Raw genomic sequence first — 18,326 nt, forward strand, 5'->3', positions numbered from 1 at the left:
GCCTCAAATTCCCTGATCTGACTATTATTCTAATATCCAAAATTGCAGAACACATCTGGCTCAAAATAAGTATTTTTTTCTTGTCCCATTTCCATTCATTACTGATCAAAATCAAAATGCCCTTTTCCATCCTATTCTTTTCTCCCCAAAAATGTAAGCAAAAGTATCCAACTGTACAGCAACAAAACCTGCTTTATTCCAGAAAAGAACTCCCATAAAATCATCTCATGACATTCATCAAATATTTTGATGTTTCCAAGAATCTTCTCCTTGTGGCAAATAAGAGCTTTATGTGAAGCATGGATTATTTCTCACTTTCTACAAAGAGCTGAGGTAAAAATAAATTGTCACACGGCTCAATATTTTTTGTATTTACTCAGTGGAGATCTGATGTTACCATTTATTTGGTTTGGGAACGTGTCAGTAAAAAATGAACTATTTCCTCATAATGAAACCTGCAGATGTATGTGAAATTGCTGTGTAAGGTGTCGAGACATTGAATCATTTCACCAGTGGTGTGTCCTTGTGCAACCCACCACAACCAAGCATGGCATATTTCTTGCTGCCTCCTTTGATATGCATTCAATTTTGGTGATTCTAGCCACGTGCTTAGCCTAGAATCCCTCTGAAGTAAAGCCAACAATACGTTGTACCATTTCCATGTGATTTCCTTTGAGGGACTCAAAAGAACGTAGATGAATACAGTCTCTGAAAAATGAAATGAAAGTACTAACAGATTTTACACAAATGATTTATTTTAAACCGTTTCAAATTAACTTCCAAAAATGTCTCTTGCTGTTGAAACAAAATAATGAAATAAACAACCTTTGGCAGCAAATCCGCTATTTACAAGCCTCTTCTCAAAAAAAAAAAAAAAAAAAATCTAAAATGCCAAGTTTTAAATGAAATGGCATATGGGTGGTACTTAAAAACTAGTGCAATGAAAAAAGTGGGTGTTCATTACTGTTTCTTTTCCCACATCAAACCTACATGCAGCTTGTTGCAGTCTTAATTGTCTTTAGTGTCCACCCACTATTTAAGAATGGACTTGTCTGCTTGTGTGTGCAATTAATCTTATTTAAAGCTCATCATCTCCTTTCTTTTTCACAGCATTTGGAAAAAAAATATTCTATTGCTCTTAAATAATGTTACAAATGATAAAACAGGTGAGATGTGGAATAAAAATGGATAGGAATATTTTAGTATTTCTATCATTTTGACAGCATTATCTTTGTTGCTAAAACACTAACAGTAAACAAACGGGTGGAAAATTAAACTGATTTGCAAGGCAGATAAGAACGGCACCTGGAGAGTTAAGCTTAATCAAAAAAAAAAAAAACCCACACTCAGGTAAACACAAAGAGACAGCATGTACCCGCACACAGAATTCAAGATCCTCCACAGTCAAATTCTTCTATATATGATCTGTAAAACAAAAACATTTCTGTTTCAATCCTCCATTTTCACCCTTTCATATCACCTCAAATTAAGTCCTGTTTCTTCTTTCAAAAGGATGCTGTTTTATTAATCAGGCTCCCACAGGAAAGAAGTTTTTCTTTTTCAAATATATGATGCAATATGGAGAAATCAGGACAATGTATAACTTCAAATGTATACACGCTAAACAACACACATTAAAGAAAATCACACGAGTTTAACAGATTATTGAAAGTGTTATTGCACTGCATCTGTTAAGCAGATGACTTCCACAGAATCTTAAGAAACAGTCTCCCTCAGACTAAACGAATTCAGGCATCACTATTGGGAATCCAAAAAAGTGAGACAATTACCTTCAAATGTTTTCTTTGTCTTCTCAAGTTTACTTATCCTTCTGTAATTGAGAACGATAAGAGAAAAAATAGTATCAGGGAGACACATTGTTAAAGACAAATGGAGCATCAGGGAAAACTCAGATTAAGTAAACTGAAGAATTGTAGTAAACTGAGTGAGAATGAGAATGAGAACAAGAGCAAGAAGAGAAAGGTAACAGAAAAATAAAGGGATGAAGAGAAGATAAACAGCATGAAGAGAGGAGAGGGGACGAATTCCAACAATTCCAACAAATTTAGGAGAAAGGCAGAACTGATGGGGAAAAGGAGAAAAGCACACTAGAGGGTGTGACTATTAGGGATGACAGCTGGGAGAAAGTCATGGGTGATGGCAGTGAGGAAAACACCACTGACTATGATGGGATGTGTGATCCAGTGAGGTTGTTAGAATGGAGGCCCTGTTCATCAGACACCTGGAAGAACTACCAGGACTGTGGCCATCCAGTGGCAATACAGGACATCCCTTCCTCAGAGCACTGACAATATTGTGTAAGCCAGAGGTGCACAGCTGCCGCTCTACAGTGCTGAATGCAGTCTGCTCCCCCTTTGTGCTCTTAATTAGCCCATTTAATCAGTTAGTTGTATGATTACATTGTTTAGATTAGATTATTGCCTTTCAAACACTGGTGATACAAAACTGCCAATAAAACCTACTGGATTTCAGCCCTCCAGGGCTGGAATTATGCATATCTGCTGTAATGATGACAGTACGCACTGAACTAAACTGTGCCAATAATTGTCACAAAACTGTCACAAAATTATTTTAAGTGTTTTCCTGACAGCCTGGGATCTCAAGCAATTGTTTTATCTGTGCCCTGTCCCCTGAAAACAGGCCCTTTGTTTGTGCTTGCAGAGTATAGCTTACCTTATCCTTTGAATCACTATCACTGGGTCCTGTGGAATGGGAAACAGCAGTCATGAGAGGTCCTCAAATCAGAGCAGGTTGTGGATAAGCTATTATGTGGTCAGTCAATTCAGTCTGTCTCCTCACAGGACATAATTGTGAACTTTGTGACCCTTTCACCAATTATTACGGGCAAACAACTAAATTCAAACAATCACATCATTATACCTCATAAAGTAAGTGAGTGAAGTTTGTCGAAGTCAGAACAGAGAGAGAAGAGAGAAAATGGATTTACCAGATGTGCCAAACATCCAAGAGAATAGCTTAATGACACCATACAGCCCCAGCGCCACAGCCACCATGGCCATAGAATCCTCTATGGACGGGCCACTAACTCCTGAGAGAGAAGGGGGTTATTATATTTTTAAATTAACTTTATTTAAACACCTTGAACATAAATGAATTCAATGAAACACAAAGATACATGAGTATATCTGGTAGCTTGAGAACAGCTTAAATGCATCCATGACAAGGAACATGACTCATGTTCATGACGTTTTAATATTGCAACATACGCAGCACCATCACTTGCTTAATTTCACAAAAAAGTTTTTATAATTTTGTAGTATTTCAAATCCAAAAAGTGAGAGGATAAAGAAAGGGAGAAAGTGCATTTAAAAGTGGTTTAATGGTAAGGATTACTTCAGAAACATTTTTCAGGCCGGTTACCCTAGTTCTTTTCCCAAGGCACGGCATTATATCTTAATTGACAGTTATAACTTAAATGTTTAAATGAATGCTACGTTATCTGCATGCAATTAAAGACACTTTGTCATGGATAGCTGCATGGCATGTATAGGTTAGGTCACTCAAGGGGTCTCAGGTTGTGGGAGATGAATACAATTTTCATTAACATAAGGAATCTAAACTGAATGTACGCAGAGCAGTCTTCAATCCCACATGTGACACAGTGGTTTTTTGACACGACACCAGGCACGCCACCACTTACCGATGATGTTAAGTGTCGTGCTGGCCCGCCTGGTTCCCCCTGGATGGACAGCCACACAGGTGACCTCCCCGCCCCGGCCTAGGTCCAGTTTGCCCAGGTCCAGTGTCAGCCGGCTGCTCTGGCTGAAGGTACCGTCGGAAGCCTGCCTGTGCCCCGACATGCCCCCCTCACCCAATGACTGCACCCCCCCGTCTGCCCCCACAAACTCCCAGCTGAGCTCCAGAGAGAGGGGGGCGAAGCCGGAGGCCTCGCACTGCACAGAGAGAGTCTGGCCAGGGTAGGAGATGGGAAGTGGGGAGGGGGAGATGGAGAGGGAAGGGGGCTCTGAAAAACAGAGTACAGTGAAGTTAATGAACACAGTAACAGTCTACAGTCCTCTGTGTTACAGTCAGAATCACATTCTCTTACAGAGCACACATTGTGCTAAAACTCAACTAAGACCAAAGTTACTATGCCAATTATTATTGTGTAGCTGTAATCAGACAGCTCTTTTTGAGAGCTTGTTTTATCTTAAGCATTTTCAGTTTATATATAGGCCTATATTAATTTCAAGCCTTAAGCATGACCATTTCTCAAGTCTTATGAATTAAGTATATGATGTATATGACTTCATATTTAAGTAACCTTTATGTTATAATTACTATGTGAGATGTAACAACAGGTTAAATAGCAGTTAAAAGAAGGGGAAATTTTGACTGACTCCCAAGCAATTACATTTGCTCACCCTCAATCTCCAAATCTATTGCAACCTGAGCCAGTAGATACGGGAGATATGCAGTGCAGATGTATGTTCCAGTGTGTCTGACTTGAGCTTCCTCAAGGAGCAATGAAGCATTTCCTGTTTGGTGAAGAGCAGGTATGTCGAGCTCCGCCCCTTCCTCTGTGGTCTCAGCCAATCGGTCTCCCTTGCCATCGTAGGCCACCACCAGCCTGCCCTCCCCCCGGAATTGGTACCGCCACTCCACCGCAAACCCCAGTCCAGACAGGGGTGAAGAGGCATCCATCCAGAACCCACAGTCAAGCACCACTGGCACCCCGAGTCTCGAGCGGATTGAAGTGGATGTACTGAAAACACTGAGGATCACTGATTTGGAGAGAAAGGAGTAAAACAAACTTTTAATATATACTCCAGCACTTTATTTGTGCTCAACTGCTAGTGTAAATTTCCATGTTTTTATTGCTTATTCATACAGCTAAATACCTGCTTAAGCAATCCTTATTCACAGGTAGAACAGCAGAACTCCCGACTAAGATCTGAACAAGCAACCTTCTGGTTATGCATCCAGTCTTCTAATCAACACTGCCCACGTTCCACTGTAATGGTCAAGTTCCACTACTTTTGAGTAACACTATTCATCCAAGGTTTCTTAGAAGGAACAACCCTTCAACTCTCTCCTGCCTGAGGGACTAAGCTAGGCAGGGCTAGGCTTGGTAAGCGCTTAGATCGGAGATTGGGGCAGGAGAACAATAGCCCAGTGAAGACACTGGGGACACTGTGCTGTAGGAGACAATGTCTTTTGGATGAGACACTGAACTGAGGTCCTGAATCCTTGCAGTCTTGAATGGTCTCATGGTGCATACCACAAAATGTATGGTGTCCCCTGCTGTTCATTTGTGGAAGCATTAGAGTCCTCCTGTTTCAAAGTTATACATCTCTAACACAACAGTATTTTGCACATTGCCATTGCAGAACATATGCTACATCTTTAACATATCTTACCATTTGGCTCATTGGTACCCTTGGGCGCCCGCATCACACTAGACAGTGTCAGCTGTCCATCAAGTCCCTGCAGTGAAGCTGAGAACCAGTCAGCCTGCAGGTAGATGGGGCTCTGAGCGGAGCTGGTGAGGGGGGCTGCCCATTTGACCACAGCAGGCTGAGGCAAGAAAGGGTTTATCTCACACAGGGGCTTCTTCACTGAACCCTCTGGTGATTTAAGAGAGGAACTGCAGAGGGAGGCACTTGAGTCTGTGAACATAAGACACCAATTGTCGGTCTGCAGGGCAAATGACCTCATAAAAGGCAACAAAGAGGACAATTCAATTCCAAAAGCAAACAAATTTGACTTTAACCCTCAATGAATACTTTAAATCAGAACCCCTAAATAAATAAATAAATAAATGAATACAGTTGTGTAAGCAACTACAAGCACTTCCATACGTTCACTATCAGGGTCAGCCTCTTTCCCACAGCTTACATTTAGCATAAGGCACTTTTAAAGTAATAAGGCTAATGACGGAAGTCATTCCATTTCAGCACCTTGCTGTAGAGTCCTACAAAGGATAACCCTTTTGGTTAAAATCCCAACTCCCTTCACACAACAGCAATACCTTAGTATCCATACTAACAGGTATAAATAAACTTGGGTCATTTCACATCCAGAAAGTAAAAACATAAACTGAACACAGATCTGCGGAATAAAGGTATCAACTTTTATGTCAATCTCTTCCTGTGTAAGTGATTACTTTGACTAGTGTGTCTAAAAGCATATTTTTTTCCCTTTATCATTAGTACTTGGAATTAGTCGATCAAATTTGAGAATCCTTCGATATGACTCAACGTGTCAGTCAGTCACATTCTAGCATGTCCAGCTTTACATCCCCTAGCTTCAGCACCCAACATGTCTGAGTCAAATTTATTTGCAAGTCACGCATGTTTCTGAATTTTAATCATACATTTGTGGTATGGTATAAAACACTCAGTGTGGGCCTGATGAAAGTTGAAGTGGGTCCACCCAGCTCCCCTGGAGAACTGGCACTTGGCTCTACAATAGTTCTGTAGACCCATGTGGCTGATACTGACCAGTAACGTGGTAGATTCTCGTGGGGTCGATGTCAGCAGGGGGTTTCTGTTGTGACTCGGCTCCTGTGCTGTCAGGGTCTGTTCTGACATACATCAGGGACTTCTCCTGGCTCATAGCAGCGGGAAACCCTCGCCCTGGCTTCTCCTGTACAAACCAGCACTCCACTACTGGGCAACCTGTCCCATGGACTGATACAGGGAGGAAGAAAGAATGCTGACACTGAATTAGAGTACATTAACAGCAATGGGGCAAAGAATATTTTCAATTAATTATCTAGAACATGCATGTACCTATATTTTCATGCTATAATTGAGTGGTGTTCTGGAGAAAGCTGATAACCCTCACGAAAATGATGCTCGCACAACTAATGCTTTGTCGGTGAAAGCACTAAACCCTTTCAAGCGAGTTTTATATCTGTAGTGCTGTCTTCTGAGGGCAGCAATGGGATAAAGGCATAACCTGTCAAATTAAAACGATTATAAAGTGTTTGTTATGATATGTATATAGCTATATGGGCTACATTTTTGCTCACGAACATCCCTCTTCTGTTTTACTACGATACTTTCAGTTTCATGTGATTTTCCATTCTTATGCAGGTAGAATGTAAGATAACTCTCTCTGCCCCGTCTCTCTGTTTGCATTGGCTCGCTCCAACAATTATAATTTTAATCTAATGAGACCCCCGTCTCACAGAACAGAAAATAACTTTCACTCAGTCATGTATTACAGCAAAATATGCGTTTCGTTTATGGCTGGCTACTTACCCTGCATAATGTAGTTCAAGAGGACGAGGGCGAGTGCGTAAACAGTCGAAACATTTGCCATGATGGAAGTTAATGGCGTTGATCCGACTAACTTCGAACAGCAACTAAAATGCAGAATGGAGGGCAGTCTCGTTTATTTGTTGTGTACAGTTTCATACAATGCTGCTTTGCAAAAAAAGTCCACCGAGGCGGTTGATTGTCCGCGGAGTATTCACTTTCGGTTTCACTGAGCCAGTGATCATGCGCGTTAAAGTTGAAATCGCATTGGAAAATATATTACCCATATTGATTTTCATTCTACTTTGTGCAACTGCAATGGTTGATTTGGTCGGTACCTGTCACGCAGCATACTGTTTTTTCTAAAATAAATGTGTAATAATATGGATAAGTGGAGTAATAAAGCTTTATTTCTTGTAAGAGCATTTATTAACCACAGGGTGGCACTCCAACACTGCTGAATACACAGTTCTGCGCTTGAAATTGGTGGTGAAGGGGTGACTTCGGTTGACCTTGTATTGGAAACACTGCATCGCTAACTGAAACGGGATAGGATTCTGGAGATGGCAAGAGGAGCCAGGTGCGACGAAGGTTCGAATAAGACGCCTTAATATTCTAATAAATCTGACTCATATCCAAATATTAAGAATAATACCAAATTTCAATTCTTTTGCTTAACGCATGCCCTTATCTAGAGCAACATTATGATCTCATCTATTTGAATATACATATTGTTAAAATATCAGTATTGTGGTACTTGTTTATGATCTAACAACTAAGAGGTTGTGTTGCTACATTTTAAAATGGCCTCATCCACAGCTTGTAAACTACTGAGCTCTGTGTTCGGGGCATGATTCAGCACTGAAAGAAAAAGTCTGTTACTGAACAGCATTGACCTATAACATTCGAGTATCAATGTCATGTCTATTTAGTGAAAGGAAATTGAAACTTTGGCTTGAGTATGACACAGTCTGATCCGTGGCCAGGAAATAGTGAGATACGAGCAATGCGTGTGGCCAGTAGCTCTTAATTTTGAGAGCTCTTCACAACAATGTTTGCCAATGATTATTATCAAAATAGCTTTAATAATTATGAAGCAAGGAATAATACAAAAATTAAGACTGTGAAAAACTGTTATGTCCTGTGTTTTACAACGCAGACTTAATTCTTCATATTTAACTGTGTGGGTGAGCAGTGCAGTGTAACTGATCTGTCTGAAAACTAGCGAGATCGAAATGACACATTGTGTTCATTACATTTTATTGTTATTCAGTTACTTCACAAACACATCAGGTAAAAATTACATTAAATAATAAATCTATTTACACTGTAACCAGTCAGAGCTTCACACTTGATTTGGAGAGGGTACAGAGCTTGCTTGCTTTCTTGATTTCTGGCACTATGCATGAGGCACATTTTGATAAGCACAGGTTGAGCAAGTTTGTATGCGGCATCTAGAGTGAAGTGTCCAGTCAGTCTTCCTCTCTCACAGGGCAGTGTGGGCAGACGTCTCAGAATCAACACTGGTATAGCTTATTTTCTCACTCTTTGTTTTCTGGTTGCAGTTCCTGCCACTGCCAGACTCAGTGTCTGTTTGGACTTTACTGGAGAGGTCAGCTGCTGCCTTGACCTCTAAATGGCTGGGAGCTTCAGCAGGAGGGCTTGACACCACTATCTCTACAGGCTCTTTGGCTGGCTTCACTGGTGAGGCGGCAATGGCTTGTTCAAATTGGTTATCACTCGAGCGACGCTGCAGTGCATGCTGAGTGCATGAGAAGGACCGCTGCCTGGGTGCTGGCTGGGGGGACAAGAAATGAGGCGTGGCGGCCCGAGCAGCTTCCTGGAGCCTTTCTGCATCCTCCTCCTCTGCTTCTGAGGTTACTTCCTGCAGAGTGCTGATTGGCCGGGGTGGGCGGCCGAGGATTCTGGGAGAGACCAGTGCTGTTGCTGTCTGGTATGATGGGGGGCGCCACTCTTGGGGGGAGGCACACCGGTCTCTTCCTGCTGACCAATCACTGAAAAAGAGGTGAGAGGTGAGTAAGCTGACTGTGAAGAAGTAAAATTCCTAATCACAAGTATTCCACCGTGCCAGTAGACTTTGCAACAGTAAATGAAACATCACACCAGTATGCTATCATCTAACATACTTTAATTCTGATTTAAAAGAAACAGAAAATTCTCTGTTTTCAAAATGATTTCATAATCTTGATAAATCATTGAATGTTGATGAATTGGAAGATGCAATGGGATTTTTCTTTTGCTGTATTTTACGCTTTACCTGCAGTGAGGTGGCAACATTTCCCGGTGACCTATGACTCCAGAAAAGGAAGCACTTCTCCCAGGAAGGCCAGGCTGTGCAGCCCATGGCGAATAGGGGGCACGGTCCTCCCATGACATGTCATTGGCTGTGTCGGTGGAGGGAGGCCCTCTCTGAGTCCTGTGAGCCAACAGCAGCTCCAGGACATGGTGATGCAGCCCCTCACGAGCGGCGTCCAGCGGGCGTCGACCTCGGCGATCAGCCAAATCCTGATTGGCCCCGTGGAGGAGGAGGAACCGAGCAGTGTCGTAGCAACCATTGAGGGCGGAGAGGAAGAGAGCAGTTTCACCCTGACGGAGGGAGGAAGTGTTTGCCATTACACAAAGGTAGGAACCTGCAGGTTTCCAACAACATACATAGACATGCATTTGCCTGCAGTAAAAGGTACAATTAGTTCCCTTAGCTAAAGGCCCTGGTCCCTAATGATATTGTAACTAATAAGTAACTAATTAGGTAACAACATCTAATTTAACATCTGTTGAAATTGCCCATATTAGATCCCCCAAACTTTCACACATCGGGCTATATGTACTTACATGCAATTACAGTTGTTAGTTTTTGTATAGCCTAATGTTTAACCACAATAACGACATGATCACATTTTACACATGGTAATAATACAGTAGTACTGAACAAGCAGCCACGTTATTACATTATTACTAATAACTTGCAGGTATTCCTTGTGAAGCTAAAATGGACTGATTCAGAACCTTCTCGCAACACTGAGAAAAGCCTTGAAAGCAGCACAATTAGTAAATTATTAAATACGGAGTATTCTGTTACAATGTGCTCTATTCACTTAAAGGAAAACTCTTTGTTTTGCGTTACCTTGTAGTCCTGCAGGTCCACTGCTGCACCGTAGCGAATGAGGGTTCGTGCCAGGGAGAGGTGATTAACTGAACATGCCCAGTGAAGAGCTGACCTCCCTGAGACAGAGAGAGGGGGTCGATAGTGGACGATCGCAAAAGAAAAAAGAGGGAGGGAAATCAAGAAGCAAGGGAGTGGTTGGCAGATAGAGAGGAGAAGAGAGAGGGTGAAGGGATGGTTGTTGGCCAAGAAACAATAGACAGTGAAAGGTGAGGAAAATACAAGAAAAAAAATGAAATAACAGGGAACATGTCAGAGTGTGAGGGCGACAATTAGAAAAGAAGAGTGAATGCAGGAGGGTCGGGGGCGGGGGGGGCAGAAAAATGTAGGAGAAAGAGGGAGAATGGTGAAGCAGAAAAAAGGGAGTGAGCGACAAGTGAGTCAGCCCAAGGGAGAGAGGGAGAAAAGAGAGGGAGATAAGCAGGTGAGGTTAATACAGTACATTCACACTGACTGGACACTATAGCATTTAACTTTGTTCTGAATCAGAGGGGGGGAGCAGAGGTGCTGGAGTGAGGAAGAGGAGGAGCAGAAGGAAGCGGCAATTTTTGTTTGTTTTTGTTTTTTAAGTAGTGGAGAAGGAAGTGAAGAGGAATGGGATGTGGGGAGAACCAGAGAAAGGCCGAACAGGTTATACATGACACTTCCACCCTAACTGGAGATAACACAATAAGACGGCGAGGTTACTCAGTCAGGGATCAGAATGTAGACAGAAACACATACATACAACATATTAAATGACAACTCTCAGATTAGTTACTTTAGAGTGATATGACTTACAAAAACAGTAATTCAGTGGCTTGACACAAGCTCAAGTAATAACAGGTACAATAGTGTATTGTATCAATTTAAAAGGACTGCACACTTTAAATCCAGATTCCGTACTGAAGTAAATACTTTAATTTAACTAACAGTCTTGATGAAATACCTGTAACCTCTATAGGTCTGACACTGTTACCAGTCTAAAGGGAGATCAGAATTAGGCTCCCAATTCAAGTACATTAGTGCAGCACTCACACTACCTGGAACCTGTGGCCATTACATTTTCCTGAAAGAGGGACACAGAGACTGTAGATATATGAGACAGTACCAGTGTGGTCTGTGTTGTTGACTGGCACCCCAGCTCTCAGCAGCTCTAGAACCACCCGGTCGAGGCCGCTCCTGACTGCACGGATCAGGACCACAGATCCGTCTGGGCCGCACCACTGAACAGGGGCAGACTGAAACACGAACAGGCATTATCAGACAGTGCACAGCAGTACATCAAGCTATACACGAACCTTGTAGGTTCATTCAGTTTCATTGTGATATACATCCACAGTTAATGTCTACTCCTAAACCAAACCTGATATTGGCTCACATTTTGCATCCTGTTATGTGGTGGGGCCGTGTTTCTCTCCCATCCTCCAGGGGGCGCTGAACACACAGAGGTTTTATTATTAACGGTGGCACTTGCACAAATGATCGACTGCACTACTGTGCTTCTTTTAGCCTGCATTGTACTACCCCTGTGAAAAAAATGTTCCTTCAAGCTGAAAAGGTCATTGCTACACCAAAAGCAATATTAACTCTCTGAAACACTGAACAACATTCATTCATTCATTCTCTTTGCTCCTTGAGGAGCATAGGGCATCCAGAATTCTCTTCCAAAGGTGGGGGCATAGGGGGCCAGTTTATATTTGACCCTCAGGGAGTTTTTGTATACCTGCTCCATAAATGCATAGCAACTGGTCCTCCACGTTGTGGGTTTTGCATAGGGCTAACAACCCTATCATAGAAGAAGTAACTGTTACAGATACTGATACAATATCTCTGAACAACATTAAATTCACATAAAACATCTTATCACAATCAAATGACATCGATACAGTAAGCTTATAGAGTGACTGGTGCGCCTACCCGGTGCAGGTGATTGTGAATGGCTAGCCGAGACTCGGAAGTTCTTCTGCTCCTGAGGTCTGTGGTCACAGATGGAGTCATCTCCCTGTCGTTGTGAGCACCTCATGTTGATGTCCTCCATAGAACTCTGGGTAATATCTGTATCACTTCCTATGTCCAGTTCCTTTTTGAGGGGGCTGGGGTAAACAGAGGAGAGTTAGAGATGTGAGAGCTGAGGTACGGTAAGAGAACTGCAGAACAAGTGCCGACCATTTTAATGGTAGGATAAATAATATGGTATGTTTACTGTTTACCTTCACTACAAAGTTTTAATCTGGGAAAAATCAGCTGTATATCTTAAAAATGTGTTTAAATTTTCTACACATTTAAAGTCAAACATTTCCTACCTTTTGTGATATTTCTGTTGTTTTGTCGATACAATTTTTCTACTATAAAATCACTAATTTCAAGAGAGGCTACTACGTCAAATCTGGTTAATCAGTTTGTTGGGCAAAATTATGGTGACATGAGAAATGTGAGTTGTAAAACTTATTCTGAAAGGCCTGTGCTTGCAGAGAGGGTATCAACACAGTGTTTATCATTCTTTTCTGTAATACTATGACACCAATCTCACCGTAGTCTAATAGCATCCTCTCCAAGGGGCTCTCTGCGCTTCTTTCCGTTCTCTTTCCCCTTCTTTTTCTTCTTCAGCCCATTCCTCTCTTTCTCCCTCCCCACTCTTTTCCTTTCTTCTCTGTGCGGTATGTGTTGCGCCCATGACTGTCCCCGGTGGTCACTGTCTGTAACTGTCGATCTGTGTCGCACCCTCTGCCCTGCCTCCCTGTCCGCTCTGCACTGCCGGGCCCGTCTCAGCAGCACAATAACTAATATGGCCAGGGCTAATCCCAGCCCAGCTGCCACGCCAATCACTGCCCATATCCATGAGGGGGTCGCTGTTGGGTACAGGGACACAAAAAAATAGCTCCAATTCAGCAGCTGAGGAGAATCCGCGTAGGAGCTGAAACATTGAAAATCTGACTGTAATTGTAATAATAATACTGCATTTGCTATAAGCTAATCATTCATACTTCATCATACATTTGTATTTACTGAGACTGTGCGTGAGATTGTGCCATACTCTGTTCTTGTAAAAATATGATATCCACCTAGAGCTATGTAGAAGATGTAAATGCTGTGATAATTTTACAGCTCTGTCCATGGTGGTTTACTCAATGGATGCTTACCATTTTAACATTTCAACTTGAATGGATACACTTATGTTCTATTGTGCTGGAGGTCGCACTGGATAAGAGCATCTGCTAAATGAATGTAATGCAATGTAGCATTTCCCTTAGCATGATGATGGCAATTTAGATTTTCTGATGCTTTACAAATGGCAGCTTTTTTTCATAAAATAAGTGTTTTATGAAAGTCACTTTAATTCAATATAGAATGGAAATCATTTAAAGAGCATCACAATTTGATAGCGTCAACCAATCAATATTTTTTTTCTAGTTTGTTGGGTGGTGACACGAGAGGCATATCTTTATAAAGTAGGCCTTGACATGCTGCGTTGTTATAACAGCAGAACTGAAATATGTGATCAAAATAAGGTGAAGAAAACACTAAGAGAATAACCCCTGACTGCGTGGGTAACATTCCAATAACGACATGGGCATACTGTTCACTTCCTCTCCCTGTGTGTCCACGTCTCGCTCTCCCAGTTCCTCCGTAACTCCCCGCACTGCGATGACTGCTCGAACCTCTGGGAATGAAGACTGCGAATGCTTCGATGTCATCATTGTGTGCAGGAAGTTTGCTGCTTCAGTGGCAACTGGGAAACAGGTAGAGGGCAGGCTGGAGCATGGCCTGTTATCAACTTGGAGGTACCACAGTGACCTAAGGGAGAGAGAGACACACAGTGGGCAAAGGAAAGATGGAGAGCAAGGTGTGGTGGGCTTCTGTAACTCAGAAGTCCCTGATAAGTACAGCTGAAGGTCTTTATAGTGTTCAATTATGTATATTTGAAGATACCCAAGCAATGGCATTTGCACAATCATGTAAATTACAACACAGAATTGTTAGTCATATGTTTGAACAATACATAGCCTTAGACCACCAAGATTTTCATTTTGTTCCATTGAAAGTTTTGCTGTACATAAATATCATTTGAAGACAATGGAAATATATGTATGTAGGTCGGTAAGTATGTAAGCACAAGCTTTGGTCTACAAAATAGTGCCATGAATGTTTCTTCCACCCACTAAACACTAAAAATAAAAAATACACGTCATAATTACCCATTGTTGTCATGTGTGGACTTCAGAGTCAACAGGTCAGCAAGCTCCTGGGAGTCAAGTGTGAACAGGTTACGGCTAGAGTGGAAGGGCGCAACCCCTCGCAGTTTGAGAACAGTTTGCAGGAGAATGCTGAGGGCCCAGAGCAAAGAACTGTTCTGAGATGGGACATCCTGTGCAGGAATGTGAGTATGGAGGATCAAAGTACCCCTCGCCCAGAGAGGTCTTTGGTTGTTAAGGCAATCACTCCCATCCCAGCCGCAGGGGGCACTGGAACACCCCTTCTCACAGTAGGAGTTGCCATAATGGTCTCGGCAGTATTGTCTGTACTTTGGCCTGAGAGAAGAGGCAGAGATGGAGGGGGAAAGATAAGGTATTTAGGGCTATGTAAACAACAGAGAAATTCCAAAAAAAGATTGCTGTTAGTATGACTGTTCTGTTGGTGATAATACAGGCAGACATCCCCATTGAGGGCATATTTTTCAGTTCACATGAAAACAAAATCATTTCTCTTAAAATAAGTACCAGTAACTGCTGTCAGTAACTGCTAATACCTAATGAATGAATTTATAATGCCATTTAAGCTGAAGTACACCAAAGTCTTTTAAGGCATGCTGTTTATTTAAGCTGCTCAGCTTCTCATGAGAAAAACAAACTCATCCAGCTCATTAGGAAACTCATTCGTTAAATTTATTCACTAAAACAAGGAAGCTCCTCGGGTGGAGAATCTGTCAGAAATATCTATCTTACATGCACTCTCCATGATTCTTGCTCAGGCAGTCGAACCCATCTTTCAGACACTCGGGTGCAGAGCACTCCTTGTCACATGTTCCATCTGCGAATTTGGTCCTGCAGATCCTGGCGGAAGGACACTGAGCCCAGGGGTCATTGGAGGGCGAGGCTGGAGGGAAAGGAAGACGCAGACACAGAGGAGATGTCAAAGTGACCGGCTTCCTTGACCTGGAAAGTGTTGTCTGAATATTTTCCAGATACAAGGCCAAGTATGAGTAATCTGATTAATTAACGTATGGAGAGATGAAATGTAAACATTGAACTATCCAGTGTTAAAAACGAGAAAGCTGAAGTAGTTGACAGTTTTTGTTTTGGGTTTTTGTGTCTGTGATCTACAATACAGAATGACCGCTGAATGTACTGTACTTGCTTTTATGTTTTCTAATGCCAGGTGGTCAGAGACATCAGAGTGTTTGTGTGTGTGTGTGTTTACGTGTGCTTGTTGTAGGTAGCTGCTTGGTTACTTTATTCACTACCAGGTAGGTGGATAGCCAGGCAGCATAGACTCCATTAAATCAGTTGAACCAAGAAAAGCAGTTAACTAGTCATAGTAAGGTTAGTGGAATACCTGCTGGCTTTTAGAGTGTAGACTATTTTATTCGTGAATTTGCTTTTTATTCAAGTGTATAAGGTAGAAAATAAAGGTCAATTGCAGTTGATATACTTATGGAATATGCTGTGAGACCTGTCATATGTGTTTGTTGGAACATTTTCATTTATGGATTCGGAAAAGGCAATGAATTGTTATTCCTGATATTTAACAGGACTGTGATGTCAGAGTGCACATCACTAGTGCTAAACATGACCACTGGAAACAAAGAAGGCACTCAATTCATGTAGTGTGAAACCCCATGATTTCAATGCCTTCAAGTGTAGAACAGATAAATATATGGATATTACATAACGATAGCAAACCCTGTAAAAAATTAAATCTCACATATTAGAATATACACTGTGTCCATGCAGTTACATAGCACCATAAAAACTGAAGTTTGCATGAATGTTAAAGAACTCTCTGTCAGGACAGGAGAGGCGTGTCCCTGGCATTAACCACACGGGAAACAGGAAATCGGGGGCCTGACACAAACAGGAAGTTTCCAGGAGAGGCGGACAGCGACAGGAAATAGAGGGGGTGGGAGTGGAGGCTGAAGGTTGTCAATGTGGTGATGAGGAATGTAAGGGAGAGAACAATAGGCCTGGCAGGTGTGTGGAGAACAATGACCCTAAAACAGACAGCCGACAATTTGACCGAAATTTGCTATGGTACACACAGTAAAATCATTATTCAGCAAAATGATATGATGAAGAAAAAATGTATTAATTTTTTCACCAAAGCATACTTAGTTACTTTCAGATAGACAACATATTACATCTACTTAGCATAACATTCATTTATGGATAGAGCAAAGCATATGCATAATATGCAGATATACAAAACTGAGTACAATTAAGAAATCTGATGATAATAGTATTGTATCTGCTGTGATTTTTGAATGGATGGATGAAGTTACAAAAGCCATTGAGATCAAGAGATTAGCAAGTGTATTTTGTTGGAAAACTGCTGGTGAAAACAAACAGAGAAACCACATATTCAGTTGTTTGAGTTGTAACCAGTGCAGATGTGAAAACACGCAGTCTTGCCCTTATCCCTCGCTCAGTTTTAACCCTGTGATGCGGTTGGAGACCTACCTCGACACAGCCAGCTCCAACTGCCGAGCAGCAATGTGGTGGTCATAGCCAGCTGCATGGCATCCATAGTGTGCGAGGTGGGATGATGGTGACTGGGCCACGGTCGTCCTCTGCGTCCCCTGTGCGTCTCAGTCACTAAAAAAGCACTGGAAGAGGTTTTCACCCACAATGCCCAGTCCTGTATGTCTGTGGGTCTCTTCGCCTGACGTCTCTGTTAGTGATGTGACTGTCTGTGTGTGTTATATAGTCCTGAGTCTGGGTCTCGTCTGGTGGTGTCTGACTCTCTGTTCATTAGCTGTATGGAACCGTGTGAAAGCTTCAGTGTAGTCACCCCCCCCCCTCAATTCTCTCATTCTTTTTCAGAAGCACTGCGGATATCTGGACAACTTCCTGCCACTGTGTGGAAAAGAATAGGAGCGGGGGGTGTGTGTGTGTGCGTGTGTGTGTGTGTGTGTGCGTGTGTGTGTGTGTGTGTGTGCGTGCGTGTGTGCATGTGTGTGTGTGTGTGTGTGTGTGTGTGTGCGTGCGTGCGTGTGTGCATGTGTGTGTGTGTGTGTGTGTGGAGTGCTGCACCATTTGTTTCCATGTGTGCGCATATAGGTATGTGTGTGTGTGTGTGTGTGTGTGTGCGTGTGTGTGTGTGTGTAATATGAGTGGATACTTTCCTGGGTAAAGAGTAAGCATGTGCGAATAAGCCCATTTCAGTATTTGTCTGTGTGTTCATGTCTGAAATTTTGTGAGCATCTGTTTGAGGTGGAGTTAGTAAAGGACCGTGTAAAAGTTCCCAGACTCCGCTCAATGCTAAATAGATGGATCCTGGAGGCTCATCATAACTGACCTCTACAACGAATACCCTCTATGCTATGACCACTTTGCCCTTATCTCAACACCAACTGAAAGCAGGAAACAATCAAGGAAGGTGTAACACAGAGAAGGAGTATGAATTCAAAGACCGTCTGTATGGGCACTGGGGAGTCATGTGATGAGACCAGTTGTGTGCAATGGGCTGAGGAGTGGTCAAAAACTGTACAGAAGGAGTCTCAACAAAATCCAAAGGAACCCTGGTCAGAATAAACCACTGACAGGAACTTTCAAGACTTTTTTTTTGCATTACTGTCTTTATGAGCACTTTATGAGCACTTTTCTGAACTTCTGTCATGGAAAAGTACTAAAATTAGTGGATACTTTGTCCAAAGTATGGGTGACATTGTCAACACATATATACACAAAACTGAAATA

At 42.1% G+C, this 18,326-nt stretch overlaps 2 protein-coding genes across 2 annotated transcripts; both read right to left on the reverse strand.

The window, feature by feature from the left end:
* Positions 1–797: 797 nt before the first annotated feature.
* LOC118784833 (tapasin-like) lies at positions 798–7,459 on the reverse strand. The gene is made up of 9 exons (XM_036539277.1): positions 7,251–7,459; positions 6,486–6,674; positions 5,403–5,651; positions 4,407–4,766; positions 3,683–4,006; positions 2,969–3,070; positions 2,695–2,723; positions 1,791–1,831; positions 798–1,425 (listed from the first exon to the last, which is right to left on the reverse strand). Exons 1-8 carry the CDS (start codon positions 7,309–7,311, stop codon positions 1,820–1,822), a joined length of 1,326 nt encoding a protein of 441 aa, XP_036395170.1. The 5' UTR covers positions 7,312–7,459; the 3' UTR covers positions 798–1,425; positions 1,791–1,819.
* A 1,170-nt stretch (positions 7,460–8,629) lies between these two features.
* Positions 8,630–17,405, reverse strand: notchl (notch receptor, like). The gene is made up of 11 exons (XM_036539222.1): positions 17,088–17,405; positions 15,357–15,507; positions 14,610–14,942; positions 13,991–14,208; positions 12,944–13,262; positions 12,331–12,506; positions 11,792–11,847; positions 11,522–11,651; positions 10,393–10,490; positions 9,526–9,854; positions 8,630–9,262 (listed from the first exon to the last, which is right to left on the reverse strand). The coding sequence occupies exons 1-11, from the start codon at positions 17,152–17,154 to the stop codon at positions 8,734–8,736; spliced, it is 2,406 nt and encodes an 801-aa protein (XP_036395115.1). The 5' UTR covers positions 17,155–17,405; the 3' UTR covers positions 8,630–8,733.
* Positions 17,406–18,326: the final 921 nt, after the last annotated feature.

The sequence above is a fragment of the Megalops cyprinoides genome, chromosome 10 (assembly GCF_013368585.1).
Source record: "Megalops cyprinoides isolate fMegCyp1 chromosome 10, fMegCyp1.pri, whole genome shotgun sequence".
NCBI classification, from domain to species: domain Eukaryota; kingdom Metazoa; phylum Chordata; class Actinopteri; order Elopiformes; family Megalopidae; genus Megalops; species Megalops cyprinoides.

Bases quoted from the DNA above. Each gene is read 5' to 3' on its own strand.
- LOC118784833 (XM_036539277.1), bottom strand. From the start codon at position 7,311: ATGGCAAATGTTTCGACTGTTTACGCACTCGCCCTCGTCCTCTTGAAC. The intron at 6,675-7,250 runs GTAAGTAGCCAG...TCCCTGTATCAG, and splicing joins CTTGAACTACATTATGCAGG to TCCATGGGACAGGTTGCCCA. The intron at 5,652-6,485 runs GTCAGTATCAGC...TTATGTTCACAG, and splicing joins GAGAATCTACCACGTTACTG to ACTCAAGTGCCTCCCTCTGC.
- notchl (XM_036539222.1), bottom strand. From the start codon at position 17,154: ATGGATGCCATGCAGCTGGCTATGACCACCACATTGCTGCTCGGCAGT. The intron at 11,848-12,330 runs GTAGGCGCACCA...CTGTGTGTTCAG, and splicing joins TTCACAATCACCTGCACCGG to CGCCCCCTGGAGGATGGGAG. The intron at 11,652-11,791 runs GTGAGCCAATAT...TTCGTGTTTCAG, and splicing joins CACATAACAGGATGCAAAAT to TCTGCCCCTGTTCAGTGGTG.